We start from the raw sequence: 20,326 nt of genomic DNA, 5'->3' as shown, positions 1-20,326 counted from the left end.
TAGAGAATAAACATTGATGACTTTGAAATATTGTAAATCTTTTAACATTAAGAGCGTGCCTGGTCATGGCCCAGCTTTTAGAAGACAGCTTATTTTGTGAAGAATTCATACAGCAGTGTCCAGCAGCTGTTGAAGTTCTTAACCTGGTAGCCCAGGAATGCAGTGCTGGTAAGTACCTGTTCCTTTCCTCTTTGATGGCACATAATCAGCACCTCTACTGTTTGATAATGGATTATTATCTGTGTTCATAGACGAGGCAGCTGAGTTCTAGGAGAGTGTATATCACAACTCACTGATATCCCAGACCTACAGATATAAGTCAAAAGCTTTCAGTCATACCAGCGAGGAAGCAGGCATTCTTCAGTTTACCTTTAGGCCCCTGCTAGAATATTTTCTTTTCTCCATCTATATTAATTCATTGCCTTTATTTCCCTATCAGAAATATGAATAAGAAATCCCTAACGGGTGGCGTATATATTCTGACTATTGTCATGGGCTACATTTGAATTCAAGGTTGAGTTTACACTGACATCCATCCTTGGGGGTGGGTGTTAAGGGAAAGTACAAAACCATGCAGAAGTAGTGGGGCAGTGTCCTAGACCCTCGTGTTTGCATCATTCAAATTTAATAGTTCAACTCACAGGTGATCCTGCTTCATCTATGCTATCATCCCTGGGATAATTTTAATCCTAGATATTATTTTATCTGTAAATATTTTGGTATGTTTCTCTAAAATATAAGACCTCTTAGCTGGGTACAGTAACTTACGCCCATGATCCTCCCTATGAACTCAGGGAGCTAAAGCAGGACAATGCAATTTCAAGGCCCACCTTGCAACCTCATAATCCCCTGTCTCAAAATAAAAAGGGCTACAGTCAGGCATGGTGGTGCACACCTGTAATCCCAGTGGCTCAAGAGGCTGAGGCAGGAGAATCAAAAGTTCAAAGCCAGCCCCAGCAAGTTAGCAAGGCCCTAAGCAATTTAGTGAGACACTATCTCAAAATAAAAACTCAAAAGGGTTGGAGATATGGCTTAGTTGTTAAGTGCCCCTAGGTTTAATCCCTGGCATCAAAGGGGTGGGGGGTAGGGATACAGCTCATTGGGAGAGCCTCATAAGGTTTATTAATAATTCTTTAATATTAGTAAACATCTAGTCAGCATTTCACTTCCTAGTTTTCCTATAAAGATCATATTTGTTTTTACATTTGGTTATTTGAATAAGGACCCAAATAAAGTTCATGGTGTAATTTCTATGTCTTATACAACTCTTGTAAAGCATAGTTTCCTCTTTCTCTTATTTATTTATTTTTTGGCGTGTTATACATTTTCTAAAAGGTTTCACAGTCTGGATTTTGCTGCTTGTGTCCCTGTAGGTGTCACTTAACATGCTCTTTAGCCCTCATATTTCCTATAAATTGGTAGTTGCCTTGCATTTTTTCTGTTATTTGTTTGGTTTTGCCTTTAGATCTCTTTAAATCCTCTTTTGGTCATTTTTTAAATCTATATTATTTATTATTTCTTAGACCATTTACTTTGTCCATAACTCTCTAATACCTTTTCTGTCCATAATTTTTTAATTCTTTTTCCCTGTGGTCATTTCTCTTGGGATTTATTTGTTTTTCATTTCTTAATTTATCTTTATTCTTTTTTTTCTCCCCAATATATTTGTCTTTATTTGTATCTGATTTACTTCTCAAATCTCTTCTTTTATAAGAAGATTCAGTAGAAGTTCCAACCGGAAGAACCAGTCATATGTAAACCTCAGAGAGATCTGTGACTAGAGAAAAAAATGGGAGAAAATGAGTTACCTGGGCTGCTGGGGTAAAATTACTTGGGACAGGTCTTTTGCCCATAGTTTAGTTTGCTACTTCTGGTAGGTCCTTAGTTCACTGCCTCTGCTTTTTTCATATTCTTGGCTTAGGAAACATTTTAAGAAATATTCCAATTGATTGTAGCAAGCATAATTTGTTTTTGCAAACATAAAATTTGCTGACTTAATCACTTTTTTCCTACAGGACCATTCCTCATTATTCTCTTCTACATATTTTATAGAATAAAATGGTCTTAATTTGTAAAATTAACATTGGTGCTTAATGTACAAGCCAAGATTTGTAGTAGTTTAGAGCAGTGGTCTCACATGGTTTTGATCATTGTCCACCTAACTGTATTCCTTATTGGAAAAGAACAAAGAGAACCATGTGGGAAATGCATACTAATAACTGTGACTAAAAATTCACTTATCAGATTCCCAGAAATAGCCCTGAAGCTTTAAGTAAATATCAAACTTTGCTACTGCAAGGTCACTTACCCATAATAATCAAAGAAAACATCGTGTACTCTGGGTTACTTTGTAACAGAGCAGTGGATTCTTATGGCCCAGCTGGGATCATAGTTCTGCTCAGGAGAAATTCTGTTTAATAAATGATATTAGGAGGGGTGGGGCATGAAGAGAAGCGAGAATGGAATGGATATTCATTCGTTCATTCATTCAGAGATGAGGTCTCAGTATGTTACCCAGGCTGGCCCTGGACTCCTGGGGCTCAAGCCACCCTCCTGCCTCAACCTTCCAAGTAGTTGGAATTACAGGTAGTGCATGCCACTGCACCCAGTTTAGGATTTTAATTTTTTAATGCCTTTTATTTGATATATAAAACTGTCATGAAATTTATAACAATAAATATTGATCCTCAGATTTTCAAAAATATTTCAATGAATTCCTCCCACTATTTTCCTTCGTCTGGTCTTACTTAAGTAACAGATATGGCCACTGTAATAATAATTGAGATCTAAATCTTATAACTTCTCTGTGTAAAGAGGAGAGCACTTAGTGTCACACAGGACGGGAGCACTCCCAGGATCTGTTCCCATGAAGAAGTAGTACTCCTAAGAGGTTACCTGGACCTCTGAGTTGAAACAGCAAAGGAAGCCACGATTCAAACCTGAAGACAAAGCCCATGGAAACCAAAAGAGGTCTTGACTTGTTTTACACTTTTAGAGAACCAGAACCCCAGGTTCAGCCGTCTCTCCCTCTCCCAACTTTCTAATATACAGATTTCTTGACCCAGATGCTCTCAAACTGAAAATTCCTAAGAAAGCTCAGAATCATGTTAAACTACTTCCCAAGAAAATAATAGTAAAAGATAAATGCTGCCCAAGAACCACAGGGCTGTTAAGAGTGGCCCAGATGGTTATGGCACAGTGGCCTTCAGACCACACTCCAGGAAACGGTGCCCTGAGTTTGCCCTGACCCACCTTCTCCTTGCCCTTCTGAGTTTTCACTGTCTCCCTTCTGTGGAGACCCAGGCCTGCTGGCTGTTTCTCCACCATATCCCCTCCCCAGCCTCAGGAGTGTGCCACATTTATAATCAGAGTTGCCGATAATTGTTCAGGAATCAGCTCTCCTTCCTGACTTCCCTGCTCCAGTTAATACTCCGAGTATGGTGGCTGCTCCAGGAGTAGCTGAGCAAGTGCCTCCACCTTGTCCTCATGTCTCTTGCTGACATCCTTCTGGAGTTGAGCCCTGCCCTACCGGTCTCCACGCCAGCTCTCCACCAGCATTGTGCTCCCAGCTCTTTCCTCTCACCTTGTTTCTTTCCACACTGTCACCTCTGTCATCTTGCTAAAGACCTGATCTGAGTGGCTGCTTGTCAGGAGCAGCGGCTGCCCTGTGTGACTGGCTTTCCTAGCTACTGATGCCAAGCTGTTGCCTGTGCCCTGGACAGAGTCACAGCAGTTTCTTATTACTATGACCGGGAAGAACGAGGTTTTTCTTCATTGAAGTGTAGGACTTTTAAATTCTCACACCAGACACTATAGAGTCTGCTATTACCTTAAGCCAACCTCATGGCAAATGAAGTTTATCAAGTAAGCCCTGTTCCCTTCCCCAACCCCAAGCATAGCTTCTACCTTGTTATTTAGCATGAATCTTCACCATGGAAACTGCTACTGGTTAATTATAACAGCATTGTTGCAGGTGTCATTGTATCATCTGAGATTCTGTATGTGAGGTCGTCCAGAATAATTTTCTAAGTCATTTAAACAAAATAGTTAGAAAGTGTATATCAGAAATAGTTGGTCTCCTTATGACTAGGTAACTTATTTATGGCCTCCATAAGCTCTGTAATTGAACAGTTTCTCTCTTCCTCCTGACCACTGGGAAGCAAAGATCCACATTTGTACCCCAAATATAAAGGACCCAGGCACACACCTCATGGGCCCGCTGTACTGTTGGCCCCTCTTTGACTCTGTCTTAAAGTTGCCTTATCTCTCTTGTTTCCTGATTCATATCATGGGATTACATTGGGTGTGTCTGTTTCTTCCCTTAGGTGGCTATGTGTCTGTAGCTACAGTGTAAGTAGATTAGTCCTTAGCCACTGTCTGACACAAACCCAATGCTTTGCTTTGCTTTGCTTTGCTTTTTCTTACTGGGGATTTAACCCAGGGTCACTTTGTCACTGAGCTGCATCCCCTATCCTTTTATTTTCTATTTTGAGACAGAACTTTGCTAAGTGGCCTCAAACTTAATGATCCTCCTGCCTCAGCCTTCTGAGTTGCTGGGATCATAGGCACCTGGCTGGGTACTTTACTTTTTTTTTTTTTTTTTAATCCAGGAATGTTTTAAAATTGAGGAATAATTTACAGACTATAAAATTTACCACTTTAAAGTGGACAATTCAGTGAGCTTCACCACTAATTCCTTAATATCTCTACCTCTGTCCTCTCAAAAAACTGCTCATATACACAGTAAGTGGTTACTACCCTAATCTCTACTCTTAGCCTCCGGCAACACGAATCTGCTTTCTATTCTATAAATTGGCATCTTCTGGGCATTTCATGTAAATGGAATCATATAGTATGTGGCCTTTGGGGTCAGGCTTCTTTCACCAGCATCATGTTTTCATAATCATTCATATTATAGTACTTCATTCTTTTGTATGGCTCAATCCCATTCTGTTGTATGAATAGACCACATTTTATTTACTCACTGATTGATTGATGGATACTTGTGTTGTTTCTACTTTGGGCTGTTATGAATAATGCTTCTATAAACATTTATATAAGTTTTATGTGGATATATATTTTTAGTTCTCTTGGGCATATACCTTGGAGTGGAACTACTGGCTTACATGATAATTCTGTGGGTTTTTTTTGTGGTTTTGTTTTGGTGGTGTTGGAGATTGAACCAAAGGCCTCACACATACTAGGCAAGTTCTCTACTGAGCTCTACCCCCAGCCCTTTTATTTATTTATTTACTTACTTACTTAACTTTGAGACAGAATCTCTAATTCGCCTACCCTGCTTTCAAACTTTCAATCCTCCTGCCTCAACCTCCTGGGAACATGGAGTTATAGCATGTGCCACCACACCTGGCTATCTTTAACTTTTAAGGAATTGCTTTCCTTTTTGAGGGACTGTTTTTCAAGTGACCATATCATTTACATCCCAGCAACATGTAGGGCTCCAGTTACTCCATGTTTTACAAATGCTGGTGTTGTCTACCTTTTTTATTATAGCTATCCTCACAGGTGGGAAATGGTCCCTTGTGATGGTGTTAGTTTACATTTTCCTAATAACTGATCATGGTGAATATCTTTTCACATTCTTATTAGCCATTTGTTCATCATCTTTGGAGAAATTTCTGTCCAAATCCCTTGGAAATTTTTAAATTGGATTATTTGTCTTTTTATTATTGAGTAACAAGGGACTAGATATACTAGTCCCAAGTCAAATGTAACTTGCAAATATTTTCTTCTGTTCTATGGGTTGTTTCTTCACTTGCTTAATAATATACTTTGAAATAATAAAAATTTTCATTTTGAAGAAATCACTTTACCCAGGTTTCTTTTGTGACTTGTGCTTTTGGTGTCATATCTAAAAACCATTAGTATCTGTTGTAAATTTGTGTCTACAAAAATGGTTTAAGGGCTGGGATTGTAGCTCGGCAGCAGAGCACTTGCCTAGCATGCTTGAGGTGCTGGGTTCTATCCTCAGCACCACATAAAAATAAACAAGTAAAATAAAGTCATTCTGTCCATCTGCAACTACAAAAAAATTATATAATGGTTTTAAAACCTTAAGAAATAGGCCATGCATGGTGGCACACACCTGTAATCCCAGCAGCTCAGGAAGCTGAGGAAGGAGGATCATGAGTTCAAAGCCAGCCTCAGCAAAAATGAGGCACTAAGCAACTCAGTGAGATACTGTCTCTACATAAGATACAAAATAGGACTGGGGATGTAGCTCAGTGGCCAAGTGCCTCTGAGTTCAATCCCCAGTACCAAAAAAAAACCAAAAACATAAAACAACAACAAAAAACCTTAAAAATGGAATGAAATAAATATTAGCGGATTTATAGTCCAAATGGCCTAACCAGAGTCTTTATGCCTATATCATCTTCTAAGAATTTTATAGTTTTAGCTATAGGGTTTATGTTGTTTAGGTGTTTTTTGATCCATTGTGAGTTAACTTCCATGTATCTTGTGAAATATTCTTTTTTTTTTTTTAGTTGTAGATGAACACAATACCTTATTTTGTTTGTTTATTTTTATGTGGTGCTGAGGATTGAACCCAGCGACTGACACCTACTAGGCAAGTGCTCTACCACTGAGCCACAATCCCATCCCATGAAATATTCTTAATACCTCTTGCACTTGGCTTTTCTAGACCTTTTCTCACAGTGTCAAGCCACCAGAATTTTCTTTCTTCTCTGTTTATTGCATTTCTGTCTCTTGTAAGATCGAAGTCAATACTATCTTCATTAAGCCTATCTGGATTCTAGAATGAAGTTATTGCCCACTCATCTGTGCCTGGGCTTAGGCCTTATGTCACATAAACATACAGTGAAGCTTTATGCTCCTTTGTGTGGATGTGTATTTGTGTTCATGCTCACACTTTTTATTTAACCTCCTATGTCTTCATATTCTCCAATATCTAGCAGTGTGCCTGGTTCATAGGAGGCATTCAATAGACATTAATTAATTTATTGATTGGCTTATTTTTATTGGGGACTGGACCTAGGGCATTTTATACTGATATATAAAGATGATTTTTATTTATTTTTATTTTTTTGATACCGGAGACTGAACCCAGGGGTGCTTAATTACTGGGCTACATCCCCAGCCCTTTTTTGTATTTTATTTAGAGACATTGAGTTGCTAAGTGCCTCGCCAAGTTGCTAAGGCTGACTTTGAACTCATGATACTCCCACCTCAGCTTCCCAAGTCACTGGGATTACGGGCATGTGCCACCGCACCCAGCAATTTTTATTTTTGAGACAGGGTTTCATTAAGTTATTGAGGCTGACCTTGAACTTGCAGTCTTCCTGCCTTAGCCTCCCAAGTTGCTGGGCTTACAGGTGTGCACCAACGCATTTGGCTCAATACGCATTAATTTTTAAAAATCATTTTAGATATTAAGAATAATAGCCTTCATTTACTAGGAATATGAATAATAGTTCCCATTATTTGCCCTGTGCTAGGAGCTAAGCTAAGGGCTCTACCTGAGTTAATTCACTTCATCGTCTCAAAACCCTACAAGAGGGCTGGAGTTGTAGCTCAGTGGTAGAGCACTTGCCTTGCAAGTGTGAGGCACTGGGTATGATCCTTAGCACAACATAAAAATAAATAAAGATATTGTGTCCATCTACAACTAAAAAAAAAAAATTAAAAAGGAAAAAAAAAACCCATGAGATTTAGGCACTATTATTACCCTTGTATTGGAAGTGAGAAGTGAATACAGAGGAGTAGAGCAAGGTTCTGCATCTAAGCAGCCTCATCCAAGCCATGCACGCAGCCACATGGCCATGCTGCTGACTATGTCATAGTCAAAGATGTCCCAGGGCATTTGCTCATTTGTAAGGAATTAAATGATGTCTATAAATAAATTTTGCTTCAATGCTATTCCAAAGGAGTCAGAGTTCTGTTCGGGGTTGTAGGAGTTGTTTCCACAGATTCCCTGTGCCCCTCTGCAGGAGAGCGACTTGCTGTTGTGGAGGTGCAGTGTGAGCGGCTGAGGATGCTCTATCGGGACTGCGCCCGGCCCCCGCCCCCTCCCCTGCAGGCTGACCGGAGACAGGTGAGCCCTCACACCTCCTACCTGGCTGCAGGCTGCAACACACGTCATTAAAGAAGGCCAGCAGCTTGCTGATGACATTTAGGATGAGCATTGCAAAGCCCTTTGTAGGTGCTTGCAGTCATCTGAATATCAAAGCATATTGAGCTGACATTATGAATACTGAAAAATTACATTAGGGGCATAATTTATTGATTTATTAATAGTTCTCTTTGTTATCAACAACAGAGAAAGAAAGCCCTTAAAATTTTAGCTACTTGGTCCACTTCATAATAGGTGTATTTGGAGAGAGAATGAGAGACTAATTTAAAAAACAAAAGTGACAAAATATTTAAAATTGCTACATATTTGATTGTTGATAGCAACATTACTTGCAATAGCCAAAAAGTGAAAATAACCCAAGTGTCCATTAAGTGTTGAATGAATAATCAAAATATGATATATCCAAGCAACAGACTATTTGGCCATAAAAAGGAATGAAGTGCTAATAAATGCTATGACATGGATGGACCCTAAAGTCATGCCAAGTGAAATCGACAAAGACCTCATGTTTCTTAGTTCTATTACATAAACTTTCTAGTTCAGGCGCATCCATAGATAAAGGAAACAGATTAATGGTTGCCAGGAGCTAGAAGGAGAGAGATGGGGTTTGAGTTCTGAAGTACACAGTTTCTTTTAGCAGGGAAAAACATGTTCTAAAATTAGATCATGGTGATGATCGCACAACTCTGAATACGCTAAAAACCACTGACTTACATATTTGAAATGGAGAATTGTATATTATGTGAATTACACAAGATAAGTTGGAATATCTAGGTAGTGTATAAGACTTGCTGTATTCTTGCAGTTTTTCTGTGATCTTAAACTTATTTTTTAAAGACATTAAAAACGTATAAAAGGGGGTTGGGGTTGTGGCTCAGTGGTAGAGTGCTTGCCTAGCATGTGTAAGGCACTGGGTTCCATCCTCAGCACCACATATCAATAAATAAAATAAAGATATTTTGTCCATCTACACCTAAAAAAATTAAAATAAAACATATAAAAGGAAAAAGTCCCTTTAAACGTCATCATCTCCAGTTGCCATGGTCAGCACATTAATATAAAAGTTTTTTAAACACAAATGAATTTCTGTCTGTACTTTTGATGCTCAGGTCTTTCTCCTCTGTAGATGGCGAATCCCTCCCTGTCCGTGTCAGCCAGCAGCAGCGGAGCGTGTGCTCGAGCTGTTATTGCCAGGCATCCAGGTTGACTTGAGCTACCTCTATGAGGGCGACCTGACGCACATCTCTGGAGCTCAGTCTTTCCCTGCGTCTCATCTCCCAGTTCTCTCTGTAGGATACAGTGAAATCGGGGGTCAGAAAGACAGGCTTTGTCCGATAGAGAAGACTATTTCATGATATTAGATTGATTAAAGTATTAGCATTAACATTTACGGAGTTAAAAGAGTAAATATTCCTGGGAAACAGGAGTGGACGTGGTGAAGAAGATAGCCTTTTAAGAAAGAAGTTCCCTTTGGGGAAAAAAATCAAAACTTGTATATATATGGCTGGGGCGTGGCTCAGTGGTTGAGCACTTGCCTAGCATGTGTGAGGCCCTGGGTTTGGTCCTCAGCACCACCAACAAAACCAATGTTTCTAATAAAAAGTAAAATTATTTTATTTATATGTACACAACTGAATATGCTGGTATTTTAATACCATCAGATAACCTTTGTTTTCTTTGGGAGATAGAGGCATTTGTGTCTGCAATTTTATTGAATGAGGTTTCCCCCCCACACCTTGTAGCCCAAAGAGATAACTTGGAGCCCCTCCCGAGTGTTTCCTCCAGTGCGGGCCTGCATGTTCTCATCTCACCTGACCTCGGTCACATTCCTGGCTGACCCCAGCGCTGGGGGAGGTCTGCCCCGGGGCACCTTTATCTACGCCACCTCACCTCTGCCAGTTCAGGTGAGACAGCACACAGCACATTGCCTTTAGCTGCTTCTTCCAAACTGAAAGAGCAAGGAAGTGGTTGGGGCCCTGACTGAGCCACCTGACTGTGCCCTCTGCTGGTGTCTCTTCAGGCCCCATCTTTTTACTGGGAAATTGAAATTGTTTCCTATGGAGATACTGATGACGACACTGGACCAATAGTTTCCTTTGGCTTTGCTACAGAAGCCGAGAAACGAGATGGAGCTTGGACCAACCCAGTGGGCACTTGCCTTTTCCACAAGTGAGTGACTGCTACTACTTTTATTTAAAGAGAAGAAAAGTGGGTCAGTGTTTCAGAGAACAGCAGCTTCCCACAAGGTGTTTGTAGATAAGAAGCCAAAATCGAGGTGTGTCTTCAAATAAGCTTGAGGAAAGGAGCCGCTGCTTCCCTCGCTTGGACATTCACGGTGCCTGTTGGCATCGTTCCTTCCTAATTGTCCTGCAATAAGAGATTGGTTTTGTTTCCAAATGGATTTGAGCCCGCATCCTTTATTCTATGAAGACAGTTCGGGAGTCGTCGGTGTGGGTGTATTGATGCTAAAGTGATACCACAGTCTCTGCCCCCACAAAATGTGAGAAATGCCCATTGAAATGCACTCACATTTCAGGGTTCCTGGTGGCCCTCATGCTGCTGATGCCCTCCCCGTGCACTTCACCTGCCGCTGTGCAGGTTGATGCATCTCGCCCTTGACTCCCTCCTTCTCTCCCTAGCAATGGCCGAGCCGTGCACTACAACGGCTCCAGTCTGCTCCAGTGGAAGAGCGTTCGCTTAGACGTGACTCTCTCTCCTGGTGAGTGCGGTGGGGGCTTTTTTAACTTGAATACTTCTGGTGGTCCCAAGTTTGGATCTAAATGGGTTAAAGTTAAATAAACTTGGGAACTGGAAATATGGTTTGTCTTTTAGTGAAAACCAAGTTCTTGTCATTGCTGACCCTAGTGTACACCAAACCTCTCACTTTGTAAGGCCATTACCCATTTGGTAACTTAGGGGGCACTTTTGACTTCATCTGGCTGCCACACAGGTTGCAAATTACAAGTTTGTTGGAGAGTCAATAAAGGGAGGAAATGTGTGTGTGTCCTTCCTCTTCTCTACTATAGGTGACGTGGCAGGAATTGGCTGGGAGAGAACCGAGGGTACTCCACCTCCACCGGGGCAGCCAGCCAAGGGCCGGGTATACTTCACATATTGCGGGCAGCGCCTTTCACCATACCTTGAGGATGTCTCTGGTGGGATGTGGCCTGTGGTTCACATTCAGAAAAAGGTAAATCACCTTGTTGGAAGAAGAGAGCATATCTTAGTAATTTGTTTCTATCAGGAAGGAGAAGATAAAAGGCAGTAAATGTGTGTGCTTCTGTACATACCGTATTGTGCATGGTTAACAGAAAGGAGCGCAAAGTGAGCCTAAGCAGCATGCTGATCGCACAGTCTGGCAAGCACTTAGAGTCTAACTGCTCTGACTCCTTCTAGCCATCATTCTAACAGCAGTACAAGGACAAAAGTAGCAGTGCTCCTTCAGATGCTGCTAAAATGATTCTGTGGTTAGGTTTTGACAGTGACCCTGGGAGGAATCCTTTGGTTAAGAGCCAGAAGTTCGTATTCACCCACCCAGCCTCCCCACATGTATTCCATCATGGACCTCTGGTTTTTAAGGAACACCTAGTAACATCTAATGTTTTGTGAGACATTATTCCTGAGAATGTGCTGCTGGCCCCCAAATTCATCTCTGTATTTGAGACTATACCCAGGTACCCATTCTCATGTACCCAGAAGCCTAGGCCACATCTCAAAACAGATGTCTTATTGGCATGTCAAAGTTAACATATCCAAAAGTGAGCCAAGCTCTGCCCAAACCCAAAGCTATTGCTCTCCAAGTCTTCCCCATCCTAGGGAATGGCAGCTCCTGCTTTCTTGTTCCTTAGGCCAGAAACCTTGGAACCCTCCTTCATTTCCCTTTTTCCTCTTGCTTGACATCCAGTTTGCCAGCAAATCTCGTTAGTTCTACCTTCAAAATGTGTCTCGAACCTGACCCATGTATTCCATTTCTCCACCAACACCTGGCCTGGCCACCATCATCCCTGGGGTTGCTTTTCATCCATTATTCTCCAGCCCACCTCTCAGCCTTGTTCTTATCCCTTTATGTGCCTTTCAACACAGCAACCACAGTGATCCTTTAAAAGTGTTAGGGACTGAGAATGTGACTCACTGATAAAGTGCTTGCCTAGTATGCGTGAGGTGCTGGATTTGATCACCATCACCATCAAAAAAAAAAAAAAGTTAATTAGACTGTCTCTTCTTTACTTCTAACCCATCAGTGGCTTCCCATGTCATGCACTGTAAAAGCACAAGTCTTTAGGACCTGGCCCTGTACCATATCTCTGATATTGTCTTTCGTATCTGCATTTGTTGAGTGAACTAAAGATGGCAATAAGACAGAACTTCCCAGCTTGTTCCACTCATTAACACATTCAGCAATATTTATTGAGCACCTACTCTATGTCAAGTTCTAAGTGAAATAGAAACAGAGCCAAGTGTGGTGGCATATGCTATAATCTCAGTTACTCAGGTGGCTGAGGCAGCAAAATCCCAAGTTCGAGGCCATTCTCAGCAACTTAGTGAGAACCTATCTCAAAAAAATAAATAAATTTAGAGGGCTGGGATGTAGCTTGGTGGTAAAGCATCCCTGGGTTATAATAAAGTGGAAGAATTAGACATTAGTCAAATAATTACAGAAGTATATGTGTGTGATCACAAACTAATAAATGCTATGCATGAGAATATTAGTCTTTATGAAGGCAAGTACCAAGCGAATCTAACCATGTCCCAGTTTCCCTAAAGAAGTGCCATTTGAGCCCAGTCTGGAATGGTAACTTAACTAGGCAGAATTGGAGGAAATAATGCTTCGGGGGAGGGAGTGGCACCTGCAGTAGGTAGTGTCAGGTTGAAAGGCCTTGCCAGAAATGAGGGAGGGCTCTGTGTGTGAGTAGCAAAGAGCACAGGAGTTTGAGGGCAGGGCAGGAGGGGAGGCAGCATGTGCTTGGGTGGCACTTCAGGTACCAGGTCATGGAGTCACACCTGCCCCCTGCCTGACTACTCCTGCCCACTCCCAGGTGGGGCCATTCTGATTCACCATTTAGTCAAGTGCACCTTGGGTATTTAAAAAAGAAAAAAAAGGGCTGGGGTTGTGGTTCAGTGGTAAAGCACTCGCCTAGCACATGTGAGGCGATGAGTTTGATCCTCAGCACCACAGGAAAATAAATAAATAAATAAAGGTATTGTGTCCAACTACAACTTTAAAAATAAAAATAATAAAGAAGAAAAAAAAATCTGGATGCAGTGGCGCATGCCTATCATCCCCCTGGTTCATGAGGCTGAAACAGGATAATCACAGGGCTGAGGCCAGCCTCAGCAACTTAATGAGACCCCAGTACCATGAAGAGAGAGAAACCAGAGACCTTTCAAATCCTTTATTTCATGCCCTTTCCTTCCAGAACACCAAAACTCGAGCCAACTTTGGCTCCCGCCCATTTGCCTATGCCGAGGGGCAGGCCCATCGCAACGCAGCTGACCTATGCACTGACCTGGCAGAGGAGATTAGTGCAAACTTTGAGGCCCTGCCCTTTGCCATGGCATCTGACAGTGACAACGATGCCGGCACCAGTATTGCATCAGACCCAGGCACTCATGGGCCACCGTGCCGGATTGCAGCCGTGGCCACCGCTCAGCAACGTAAGTCACCTCCTCCTGAGGCCCCATTCTGCCAGGGTTGAGAGTGCTGTACATACCATAAGCCCATTTCACTGGGCCATCCCCATTACGGAGACCTCAAATTAAGTACCATAGGCCACCTGAGGATGGCGGGCCAGTCCAAGTAAAAGAACGGGGGTGGGAGACATGGCAGCCAGGGAGGCACTTTCCACCTCAGGGAGCCATCACAGGTTAGTGGCAGCAGAACGGAATGAGGTAGCTAAGGATCCCAGAGCATTTATAAAATCTCTCATTTTATAGTTAACTCATTTAAAAAAATGTTGATTTAAAACTGTGGCCATCAAAGTATAATAAGATGCCTATGATAGAATCGGGATGGTAGGCACATAGGTGTGTATCATAAACTTTTCTTTATTTGAAAAATGTCTTAATAAAATTGAGTAAAACTGAGCTCACCAAACTGAAGCTGTCTGTAGGCCACATCTGTAGGCCACATCTGGCCCCTGGGATGCTGGTTTGAAAACTGGGTGAAGTGTCTGCTTGGTTCTCTCTCATAGGAAAGAACCTTCCAAGTTCTCTGAGTTGAATAAATCAGACCCATAAAAACTATCTTGGGATTCAGGGTAATCATAGATGCCTAGTTCTTCTTGACTCTGCTTTAAGTCTGTCCACCTGCTAGGAGTCTATCCATGATGCACACTCAGGAAGTCCAGCTTTTCCAAGGGTAGGAAGTTAATGGTCTTTCTAGCTTGCTCTTGGTTGATTTTGCTGTCGTCCTGCTTTGTTATAGAATATGATAGTGACACCTCCTGTCATTATAAAGTTGAGCTCAGCTATGAGAATTTCATCACCTCTGGCCCAGACCCTCACCCGCCTCCCATTGCAGACGATGAGAGTGATGACGATGACGATGATGACATTCCACAGGTAAGAGGCCCAAGACCCAGGTTAGGAGGTGGCCATATTTATTTAGCTCCCTGATGGCTGCCATGAGCTTCAGGGAATGATTTTGGTGTGAGGTTGCAAGGCCAGTGCTGGTACGGTTCAGCTGGGTGGCTGTGCCTGAACGGTTGTGACGTGCTCATCTTTCCACACCACCCGTTGATGTCGGTCTCTACTGGGCTATGGCCAAGTACAGGTCCAGGTGCTGGAGAGGGGCAGTCCGGTGGCAGTAGTGCAGCAGTGAGCTCAGAGCGTTTCAGTGGCTGTTGAGGGAAGGGAAGAGCTTGTTGAGCTATTCCTCCCTGGCATCTGAGGCTCTACCCCTTGCTGCCATCACTGGTGTCACCTGGGCGAGGCCACTGGGCGAGAGCTGTAAGGGGGGGAGGCATGCTGCCTGCTCGAGGCGCTCCCCTCTGCTCATGGGTTGCCTCTCCTTCAGGAGGACCACTATGCCCTGCTGGTGAAAGCTTGGGAGACCAAGGTTTTTCCTACCATCCGAAGACGCTTCCGGAATGAAGCAGAGAGGAAATCCGGCCTGGACCAGATCAAGGGTGCTTTACAACTAGGTCTGGTGCTTTTTGTTCTCCCAAGGAGCTCATTGCATGGCTTGAAGAGATGGGGGAGATGTAAAATCAGGAGAGGTGCTCGTCAAGTGTCCAGCCTTACTTGACCTTGTCTTCTCCCATACTGCCAGTGAGCTCTGGATCTTTTGCTTTCATTTTAACTCAAATGAACTGTTAAATGCAGCTGGAATGGTTGTCCTGGGAATCTGAAGAACCTAGTGGTTAACAGTCACATCTAAAGTCACTGATGTGCTGTTTATCAGCTGCGGGAGCTTGGGCTTTCCTCATCTTTAAAATGGAATCAGTATGGTAACAGTCTCATTTGTATATGAGAAATAAATGGGCTGATATAGGTAGTTGAAACTCCTAAGAGCAGTGCCTGGCACAAAGTAAGCACTCAATTAATGTAGTTCTGCATGTCACAATGGTAATGATGGAGGTGAGACTTTTCCCCTTCGGCAGAGCAGTGGAAAGGCTGAAAGGAGGATAGGTAGATGCTTCATAGTGCCCAAAGGATCCCTCTGCAGTGGTGATCAGCCTCCTGTCATCAGGTCCCCCGGAGAAGATTAATGAAGCTATCTATCCCTGGCCTCCACAAGCTTTACTTTGGCATTCTCCCTTTGACTCTTATTCCTGCTTATTGGATAGTATTTTTTTTCTTCCTTTCCACTATTTGGAAAGATTATTTAATTCCAAAATGTTTTAATATTAAGCCACAGTTTCTGTTTGTTCTCTCTGACGCTTCTTTCCATAAGAATCCTTCTATAATCACAATCTCTTTTTAAACTATGCTTAGAAAATTGCCATAACGCTTCATTACAGCAAGATAGCAAATAAAGATGGTGGGTTTATGTAATGGAAATAGGCTTTGTTTAAAAAGAGGTGCTTACCAGGCCCAGTGGTACCACCTATAATCCTAGCTATTTAGGAGGCTGAGGCAGGAGGATGACAAGTTCAAGGCCATTTAGCAAGACCCTATCTCAAAGTTAAAAAAAAGGACTGGGGATGTAGTCAGTCATAGAACACCCCTGAGTTCAATCCCCAGTACCAAAAAAAAAAAAAAAATGCATAATAATGATCCATCATTTTTAACCATCCTGTATTGATAAATTCTTGCGCTATTTCCATTTTGTGGTTATTATTTACTAACAGTGCTACAGTGAATGTTTTTGGACCTTTGCACACTGGTGCTTGTATTGCTACAAGAGAGGTCTGAGAGATTCTCAGAAGTAATGCCTTTAGTATTTTACACTTGGTAGAAACTGCATAGTTGCCTTCCCTAAGAAGTACACTGTCCCATAAATAGTGTTTAAAAGATTCTGTGTCATTTCACTCCAGATACTTGTCAGTGTCATGGTTGATCTCAAGACTGCATGCTCTGTGGAGAGTTACTGGGTCTGTTATGTTTTCAGGCATGGTGGATATTGCCCGGCAGACGGTGGAATTTCTATATGAGGAGAATGGCGGCATCCCAAGAGACCTGTACCTTCCCACCATTGAGGATATTAAAGATGAAGCAAACAAGTTCACAATTGACAAAGTTCGAAAAGGTTTTCCTTTCCTCCTTAATTCACCTGTGAACTTTCCTATGATATCAGTAGTTGAATTTTCCCAGGCATGAACCAAGCAGCTAGTAGTTTTCCTAGGGTGACCTCCATATGCCAAATAATTTGACCTCTTCCAAGCTCTCCCATGTGAAGCCTTCAAGGGCAGGGGTAGGCATCAGCAACTGTTTGGCCCTTGGTATCTCTGCCATGTTCCTGGAGCTCACTGATGTGGGCAGCTGAGGCAGGGCTGAGAGTGCAAGGCGGGAAGCAGGGCCTGGGCTGAGGGCCCAGCTCTGAGCCAATAAGCCCTATGTTCATGGTTAAATTTTAAAATTTTAATAGAATATAGTCACTTAATTTAAAAACTATTGCATATTTTAAGGAAAAAGAAAAAACAGAAAGCACACAAAAAAAATAGAATTTAAAACAGCTCACTTTTAGAATTACCAGATGACCTTCACAAAAGTACCAGAACATCATGGGCAGGCACAGGAATAGATATTTATTTTCATCTCTTCTTCTTCTTCCTCTTCCTCCTCCTCTTCCTCCTCCTCCTCCTCCTCCACCACCACCACCACCACCACCAAAAAAAGTTCACCTTTTTGAAGGTACAACTCAGGAGTTTTGAATATGTTCACTAAGTTGTGCGACCACCCAGTGATTGCTCCTCTATAGTTGCTCAGCAGTTCCGTCCCCCCTCCAAAAAAATCTTGTGACCTCGTTACTCCCTGTAGTTTTTCTAGGGTGACCACAGCCTCTGGGCACCACAGCTCTGCTTTCTGTCTCTGTGGATCTACCTGTTCTGGATTCTGCTTCATTCCTACAAATGGAATCACATGTCATGTGGTTTCTTCATCCAGGTTCATCCATGCTGTGGCCAAATAATTTTTCATTATGTGTACATGTTCCATTTTGCGTTTCCATTCATCCATTAGCAAACATTTGATAAAAATAATAAAAAAATAAACATTTGAGCTGTTTCCACTTTGGGGCTAATATGAATAATGCTGCAGAGAACATTGGTGCACGAGTTTTTGTGTGGCCATGTGTTTTTGTTTCTTCTTGGTGTGTATATAGGGATGGAATTGCTGGGTCATTTGGTGGTTTTTGGTGTAACTTTTTGAGGAGCTGCCCAACTATTTTTCAAAATGTCTGCAGCACAGTGCAATCCCACCAGCAATGTGTGAAAGTTCTAATACCCACATATCCTTGCCAGCACTAGTTATTGTCTTTTTTATTTAGCTGTATACTTTGTGTGAAGTATTTCTTTGTGGCTTTGACATGCGTTTCCCTAATGATTAATAATTAATGTTGAACATCTTTTCATGTGTTATCTTTTCCTTCTCTTTGGAGGATTGTTTATTCAAATCCTTTGCCCATTTTTAAGTGGCGTTTTTGTATTTTCATCTGTGAATTACAAGTGTCTTTAAAACATGCTATCGTATTGTTTTTCAGGCTGAGCTGTGTTCTTTTTTTGTTGTAAAAATGCTGAGGGCATTGTTTAATGCCATAAAGCTATATTTGACCCTATAATCTAGGGTCTCAAAGTGACATGCTACTTCTTCCTAAAGAAGTTTCTACCTCTACCTCCTCAGGTCTCACAGTTGTAACTCGCTCTCCAGACAGTAATAATGTAGCCAGCAGTACTGTTGGAACTGCTTTGCCAAAATTTGCCATCCGTGGGATGCTGAAAACCTTTGGACTTCATGGAGTCGTCTTAGATGTCGATTCAGTAAGTGAACAGCCGTTCAGAGTGATCATCCCTCTCATGTGCTGAGGCCTTCGTGCCCAGACTCCCATGCACCTTAGAAAGTGATTCTGGGAAGCCAGGTACAGCGCACATGCCCATTATCCAAGCTATGCAAAAAGTTTGATGGCAAGTTCCAGTTCAGCCTAGAGAGCTTAGGAAGGCCCTGTCTCAAGATAAAAAACTGGGGATATGGCTCGGTAGCAGAGCGCCCCTGGGTGAAAGCCCCAGAACTGCAAATGAAAACGAGCTCGTGGGCAGGGGTGCAGCTCAGGAGTAGAGCACATGCCTAGCACACCTGAGGTACTGGGTTCCGTCCCCAGCACTGGAGAAAAAAGGGGATTATTCATTTGAGTTTCTCTTCAGATTAGGGATAAAGATGCCAAATAAAAATGCTCTCATGCCAAATTTCTTGCCTGAGTTTTTTTTTGTGCGCTCGAACCAGGAATCAGGACTGATAGCTCACTGTAAGCTCCTAACTCTTGGTGCCATCAACTCCCCGTGACCACACCAGCTCTACCACACAGCCGGGTCCAAACCTCATCTCCACCCAAGTTCCACGGGAAGTTCTCCCGTTGTTCTGGAATGGGTGTTAGACACAGTACTGTCAGGATTGTTAGACACAGACCAAAGAGCTTTGTCATTTGGATCACATCATCTCACTAATTGTCTCAGCCTCAGTTTCCCTACCTGTCAAGTGAGTTCGTTAAACTCATTCACTAATTGTCTCCATTTTATGAAGCTTTCTCATGGGGGTCATGAGGATTCGGAGTGACTGGGGCAGAGGAAGGACAGAAAAGAGTGAGAGAAGGCAAAGCCAGGGCTCTCTTTGGAAAACAGGATTCTGTTTGTAAGCTGTAACTACATGGCTTTGAAGTTTCCCATGTAAGAAAGACTAATGAAATCAAACCTATGAGTCTCTGATGAAGAATTGTCTTTTTCACTAGGTAGATACAAGCTTCAGCGTCATTCAGATAATGTTAGGTACCATTAATACTTTGTTTTTTGGGGGGTACTGTGGATTGAATCCAGGGGTGCTTAACCACTGATCCACATCCCTGGCCCTTTTTATTTTTTATTTAGAGACAGGGTCTCACTAAGTTGCTTAAGGCCTCTTTAAGTTGCTGAGGCTGGTTTTGAACTTGCATTCCTCCTGCCTCAGCCTCCCAAGCCACTGGGATTACAGGCATGTTCTACCATGCATAGCACCATTAATGCTTTGAAATTGACCTTTTAAAAATTTACATCTTTAGCTGACTACATTTTACCAGGACTTAATGTAACTCAATAAATTCTTCAGAGGGGTCATTGACTAATGGTTTACTGAGGTGACCATTTAAATAGAAAACTCCATCAGTAATCCTGAATCTCCCACTGCCATCTAATACAGACTTCTAATTTTAGTTATCAGAAGATAATTGCTAATGGTATTTTTCAGCAATGGAAATGTATGAAAATAAAAATTAGAAAAATGGAAAATTTTGTAAAGTAATCATCCTATTATTTCTCAAGTAATTTTATTACTTCAGTAATTTTAATTGTCCCTGAGTAAAAATCACATTGGCATTTAAATCCAGAATGCATGATATATGTGAGCTTATTTTTTATTTATTTTTAAGTTGTCAATGAATCTTTTGTTTTATTTATTTGTCTGTGGTGCTGAGGAGCAAACCTAGGGCCTCACATATGCCAGGCAAGCGCTGTACCACTGAGCCACAACTCCAACCCTCCACTGTTTTCTTTAAATTTTTTTTTTTTTGAGAGAGAGAGAGAATTTTTT

General features: G+C 42.0%; 1 protein-coding gene across 1 annotated transcript in view; it reads left to right on the top strand.

Moving 5' to 3' along the window:
* Hectd4 (HECT domain E3 ubiquitin protein ligase 4) overlaps positions 1-20,326 on the top strand; it is a 176,344-nt gene that overhangs the window by 122,479 nt on the left and 33,539 nt on the right. The window contains exons 45-55 of the mRNA XM_015505175.2: positions 53-168; positions 7,971-8,074; positions 9,856-10,017; positions 10,134-10,282; positions 10,753-10,832; positions 11,140-11,303; positions 13,531-13,768; positions 14,538-14,674; positions 15,129-15,255; positions 16,665-16,802; positions 18,395-18,531. Coding sequence (XP_015360661.2) covers positions 53-168; positions 7,971-8,074; positions 9,856-10,017; positions 10,134-10,282; positions 10,753-10,832; positions 11,140-11,303; positions 13,531-13,768; positions 14,538-14,674; positions 15,129-15,255; positions 16,665-16,802; positions 18,395-18,531 — 1,552 coding nt within the window. The remainder of the gene's footprint in view (positions 1-52; positions 169-7,970; positions 8,075-9,855; positions 10,018-10,133; positions 10,283-10,752; positions 10,833-11,139; positions 11,304-13,530; positions 13,769-14,537; positions 14,675-15,128; positions 15,256-16,664; positions 16,803-18,394; positions 18,532-20,326) is intronic.

The sequence above is a fragment of the Marmota marmota genome, unplaced genomic scaffold (genome assembly GCF_001458135.2).
Source record: "Marmota marmota marmota unplaced genomic scaffold, marMar, whole genome shotgun sequence".
Lineage (NCBI taxonomy): Eukaryota > Metazoa > Chordata > Mammalia > Rodentia > Sciuridae > Marmota > Marmota marmota.
The sequence above is the reverse complement of the archived record's forward strand: the minus strand, read 5'-3'. Positions and strand labels throughout refer to the sequence as shown.